Source organism: Loxodonta africana, chromosome 10, assembly GCF_030014295.1.
Source record: "Loxodonta africana isolate mLoxAfr1 chromosome 10, mLoxAfr1.hap2, whole genome shotgun sequence".
NCBI classification, from domain to species: Eukaryota; Metazoa; Chordata; class Mammalia; order Proboscidea; family Elephantidae; genus Loxodonta; species Loxodonta africana.
The window spans coordinates 67,622,467-67,628,466 of record NC_087351.1 but is presented as its reverse complement, the minus strand read 5'-3'; the positions used below and the strand labels follow the sequence as shown (position 1 = coordinate 67,628,466).

At 38.8% G+C, this 6,000-nt stretch overlaps 1 protein-coding gene across 14 annotated transcripts in view; it reads right to left on the bottom strand.

Moving 5' to 3' along the window:
• Nucleotides 1-3,175: 3,175 nt before the first annotated feature.
• The window catches only part of KTN1 (kinectin 1), a 118,815-nt gene continuing 115,990 nt past the window's right edge, over nt 3,176-6,000 (bottom strand). For 10 of the 14 annotated variants that reach the window (XM_064292526.1, XM_064292512.1, XM_064292522.1 and 7 more), the window contains one exon: nt 3,176-3,683. In XM_064292526.1, the coding sequence (XP_064148596.1) occupies nt 3,549-3,683 (135 nt within the window). In that variant the 3' untranslated portion in view covers nt 3,176-3,548. The remainder of the gene's footprint in view (nt 3,684-6,000) is intronic. The other 4 variants (XM_064292520.1, XM_064292524.1, XM_064292525.1 and 1 more) reach the window with 1 other exon arrangement.

Genomic DNA, 6,000 nt, shown 5'->3' with positions numbered 1-6,000 from the left:
TCCTCCCTGTGCCTCAAAAGAACTCACTCAATGAATTCGGGTGAGGGTTAAATAAGTTAATGTAACTAAAGTGCCTTAAAAATGCCTGGCATGTAATAAGTGGTGTGATAAGTTAGTTGCCCTAGAAAACTCTGCCAATGAATCTGTAATGATCCAATTTTCTAGGAAAACGTGACAAAACTGGATTAAGATAGAAAACCTGTCAGTTCACAGAACAATCTGAAGCCATGTTTTCCCAGCCATGGCCTTCAATCATGCTTCGCGGTGTCCTCCTCCTCTCTTAAGCACATCCTGAGCAGATCCCTCAGCTCTCCTATCACTTCACTCTCCTACTCTCCTATTACCACTTAAAAGTCCAGTCCGGCCTAGTTTAATAACCCATCTCCCACCTCCCCCAAACCTAGGCTTGGCTAGTGGCTTAGTAGTAGCAACAAAGAGTCTGTTTTTTAATCTCTCCCTGGTCCTCCCTTCTCTGGGAACCCACTGAATGGAGTCAAGGGACAAGCATCTCTTGAACTGAGGGTGCGGCTACAGTCCTCTTCTGGTGGTTGCTGCTTTTCCCATATGTGCCCCCTAAGGCAGATCCCATGAGTGACAAGTGTCCAGATGCAGTCTCTGTCCTGGGACACAAGACACGAGAAAAGTCTGACCCTGGCTCAAACTGTCTGTGGGTAACACAGGTATCACCCACAGCTGTATACCCTGTAGTCTCTTACTGATGGGGCAGAACACTTGGAAAGACTTTATACAACGTCACTAGCTTCCAGGAAACATACTGGTTTGCCACACCAAACCGAAGGACACAGCTTGGGTAAAATCATCCCTCACTCATTCCTACCATGTCTCTCCATTCTTTTGGGGAATCAATAAGTTTGCTGCTCAACTACTGATGTCATTCTCCCCTTCCTGTAGACTTGCCCTAATCTGAGTTTTTCTTAATGCCTCCCACTCAACAGGCTGCCGCAAGGGCAAGAGGAGTCACTGAAGACTGGTAACACAGGACTTCCTCTCTTCTGATGCCCCTTCCTCTCCCAGGGATCTGCTTTGTAGTACATGGGAAATGGTGGACAGATGGGGAACAGTTGGGACTAGCAGGCCAGTTTGGCCTTTCATCATTCCGTAATAAACTGGCAATATTTAACCTCGAAGGGAGTGGACCTAAGGGCTCATGGAGTTATCTGCGTAATTTGAAAAATCACTGAATGGAAGTGTGATAAGATTTTCTGATTTGATTCTGGAGGAGGTAGAACAAATTAATACAAGAGGAACACAGTTTTAAATACAATAATTTGATATAATAACCATTAACAATTATAAGAGCTCCAAACTGAACAGGCAATGTTGGGAACTTCCTGCCACTTTGGAGGCAAAGAGGTGAATGAATGTTTGGCTGGAGTGCTGATGGAGGGGATACAAACTGGTGGACTGAGCCAAGCCCTCAGAGACTTTTGCAATTTAATTCAAACATACAGAAAGGTTCAAAGAATAGTACAATTACACAATTCTCTTGAGGAACCTAGCTGTGAAGCGAGAAGGGTAGCCAAGTGGTCATTAAGGTGGAAAGAGATTTGTTTGCTTTCTTCAAATGGCATACATGAGCATCCTTACAGGAAAAGGCAAAGCAGAAAGGAGACGGGGAGTAGCCGATACACAGGATTGGGCCATTAGATCAATTTCCCAACTAAAGCAGTCAGGCAAGGCCTTGGGTAGCTTGAATTCCCAAGCCATCACCAACTGCCATCGACAGCCTCTTCAATTTACCTCTGTATACCTTAAAAATACTATTTTGGGTATGTGCTGTGAGGCAAAAAGATTGGGAAGCGATGCTTTAAATAATCTGTAAGCTATAAAAATTCATCCATTCATTCATTTAAATATTTGAATGCACATTGTCAGGTACTTTCTCAGGGCTGGGGGCAGAGCAAAGAACAAGAGGTGATTCCTGCCCTCATGGAGCTTACCTTCTGGGAAGGGACAGAGGGAAACCAAGTATAAAGAGTCCTTGGAAACTCTATGGGGCGGTTCTACTCTGTCCTATAGGGTCGCTATGAGTCGGAATCAACTCGACGGCACTGGGTCTGGGTTAAGTACTATAGGCAAAATAAAGCAGGGTAGCTGGATAGAGAAGGCGGGGCGGGGGGAGGGAACTGATGGTCACAAAACATCTTGTGAGAAAGGTTACATTTAGGCAGATTTCAAGATGGTGAGGGAGCAAGCCAAGGCTGGTATCTGAGAGTTCTAAGCAGAGGAAAGAGTGCAAAGGGCCTAAGCAGAAGCATGGCCAGAGTGTTCAAGAGACAGCAAAGAGGCCACAGTGTGGCCTAAAAGGTATTTTAATACTCAAAACCACAAGATGTTTGTCAATGGTTATTTAGTATCTGAAAAAACTTGGTGTTTTCACCCAATTGTTTAAAAAAAATTTTTTTTCTTCAACAAGAAAGCTAATACATGTGAATTGTATAAACATAGTATCTGACAAAACAAAACTTAAAAGTTATTTTTAAAAACAGTAATAGTAAAAATAGAGCTTCTCTCCCTGAAGTGGGGGTGTTAAGTGTGAAAACCTAAATGCTTGCCCACGTCCTTTCTCTAACCCACAGCCCCAACAGGCAGTTTAAATTGTACAGAACCACAGACCTTGAGCTTCAGTTGGAAAAGGTATATAATCAATAATACCTATCTTATCTTGTTTGATGGTCTGCAATCAATAACTCTGTTCTACTTCAAATTCTTCTTGGACACGTTGAGACTGGAGGGACCCCCAAATCTACTCCTTGGAAACAACTTTTGAACCTTGAGCCAAAACTATCCCATAAAGTCATCTTGAAACTAAACAAGAATTTAGCTCAATAAATGTCTGCCTTGAGCACTGAATCCTATTTAAGAATTACCTATATGAGACTGAAAAGACAACCGTTAACTCTAAAGCACAGCTGAGAATTTTAAGGGGCAAAGAGTACATGTTACCAGTGGTGAAACCATATGGGTAAAGAGTGCAAATGGTGGCATGAAGTATGTAATCACTGTCAACGAACTGTACATGTAAAAATTGCTTAAAGGGTATATGTTTTGTTGTGTGTATTTTTACCAAAAACAAAAATTGTGTTCTAAGTTATTCTGAACTGTATTGCTAATGAAATCTGTAAGAGCTCAATAAAAATTCGAACAAGTCAACTTTGAATAATAAGCATCTCTTTATTTGGTGACGTCATTACAAAAACAGATTACATTAGCAACAAAAAAAAAAAGTGTTTTCTTGAGTTGAAGTGAGGGGCAGTTACTCCCCAAAATGTTAAGTAAAACAGTGTACAACATCAGTATTAAAATGTTAAATTTTACATTGTCTTTACCACTTTTGATCTTCTGAACAATTTTATTGAGCAAAATAAGATAAAAGATTACATGTTTATCTTCAGGAATGTAAAGGTCTAATTATTCAAACAATTTTTATTATAAAACTAAACTCTGAAGGTGTCTACAGAGTTGGCTTTTTAAATTTTTTTATTATTTTTTATTTTTCTCTCTTTAAATCAGTAGTCTAACAAGGATTAGAAAAGACAAAAACTCTGTTCAGTGTTTCTGACAAAGTAGAAAGGGTGAAAACATAAATAAGGCTTTAATTTGGCAAAATATAATACAATGCCTTCTGTATCCTTGAATGAACAGTTCCCAATTACTTCACTCTGTAAAAGATCAGAAAAAAATACATTCATTTTAAAATAAAGCCACAAAAGACAATCTGAAGACTCTGTCAAACACCAAAAGCACATATTCCATGTGGTCTAACAAGGCCCTTTTTCAACTAGGCTCAAAGCAATTAATACTAACGGTAATCAAAAACACAAGAAAAATCTCAAGATTCAGAAGAAAGAGGCTGGATTTTTAAAAAGTGAGCCCAAATGCCAACCAAACTCAGACTAATGTAGAGATTGTTTTAATATTATCAGAAAATATTTAAAAGAACGACATCGGGTATCTGTATTTTTTAGTCCTATTCAAGAGACTGTGAAGTTAAGGTGCGTAGCACGGAAGACAGGACTGAAATTTATAACTTCCTACCCAGGAACAAATAATTTAAGTTTCAGACATGGATTTTCTGAGGACATATGAAGCTTTCCAAGTTAGATAAAATGACTAAAGAATTAAACTTCAGAAGCAATTACAGACTTAACTGAATATAAAGTGTGAATTTTGATTGGATCCTTGTTTGGAAAAAAATAGTAAAAAGGGTATTTTTGGTACAATTGGGGAATTCTGAATATCAAGTGATACTATACAACTATTACCTTGCTTTGAATGTGACACTACTACTATGGATTTATAAGAGAACGCTGTATCATAATGTATGAAACTTATACTTTCAAACAATTTGACATTAATAAAATATGGATAGACATTTCTAGAAAGAGACAAAGCAACTAAGGCAAGCTGTTCACAGTTGTTGAATCTAGGTAAAAGGTTTATGGGTGTTGCACTATTCTTTCAACTTTTTGTATGTGTGAAATTTTTCCAAATAAAAACTTGAGAGGAAAATTAAAAGCTATCACCAACTGTCATATTATCTAATTAAAGCAAGACTAACAGATGATCAGAAAGTCTACACAGCCCACTGGTACATTAATTAATGTAGTTCTATTAAATACATTACAGAAACTAAAACCTGAACTGTCTGATAGACAAGTGCGAAGTATGCAAATAAAAGCTAGTTTATATATGGGATCCGAACTCTTGCACTTTACCACCACTACATGCCCATGGATCAAAAGAACTTTTTTCTTTCAGAAACAAAAGACACCTGTGTCATATAAAAAGGAGTAGGGAGAACACATACATATAACACACATTCCCAAAACTTCACCTCAAACTTTTTTGAACATTTTAATGTTTTTTTAGGTAAAAGTTTACAAAGCACATGAGCTTCCCATTCAACAATTTATACATGGCTTGTTTCTTGACGTTGGTTGCAAACCCCTGAATGAGTCAGCATACCCCCACTTCCTCCCTTGGTTTCCCCTGTCCATTCGCCCAGCTTTCCTACTCCTATTGTCCTGAACTTTGCTCTTGGGCAAATGCTGCCCTTTAGGCTTCATATAGTTGATTGCTCTGAGGTGTACATTCCTCACTGGTGTTACTGTTTATTTTATAGGCCTTTTATATGGTTATAAGGTGATCTCCAGGAGTGATTTCACTTTGAAGGGTGTCTAAGGACCATAGTCTCAGGGATTCCACTAGTCTACCAGACCAGTAAGTTTGGTCTTATTTATGAGTTTGACTTTTGTTCTGTTTCTCTCCCAGTCTGTCCATGACCTACTATTATGGTCCCAGTCAGAGTGGTCAGCAGTGGTAGGCAGGCACTATCTAGTTCTTCCGGTCTCAGGCTAGTGGACACCATGGTTCATGTAGTCCATTAGTCCTTTATTTCTTTGATTTTTTTTATTCTTCTTTGCTCCAGGCAGGAAGAGACCAATTGTTGTATCTTAGGCGGCCACTTGCAAGCTTTTAAGACCCCAGTTGCTACTCACTCAAGGTAGGATATAGAACACTGTCTATATGAATTATGATACGCCAATTGACTCAGATGTCCCCCGAAACTATGGTCCCTAGCCCTACCTTAACCTCAATTATTTCTGGGTATCATAAGCCTCACCAATTTACTATTGACCAACCAGATACCAACTTTTAAAAAAAAAAGTCAGAATTGACTGAAGAAATTATGATGCTAGCAGCAAGAGATTAGACAGAATGAAGGAAAAAAGAAGTGACAAAAGGGATGAGAGCAGAGTACCTGGATTAGGAAGAAGAAAACCAATGATTTAGAGTGCAGGCTCCAGAACCATAACTAGAGATGTGATCTTGGGCAAGTTATATAACCTTTTTGGTCTGTCCGTTCCTTATAAAACAGGAATAACAACAATAATATCTACCCAATTTACAGGGTTATTGTGAAGATTAAATAAATCAGCACATGTTAGAAGCACACTCATGCTCAGAGGCATACTT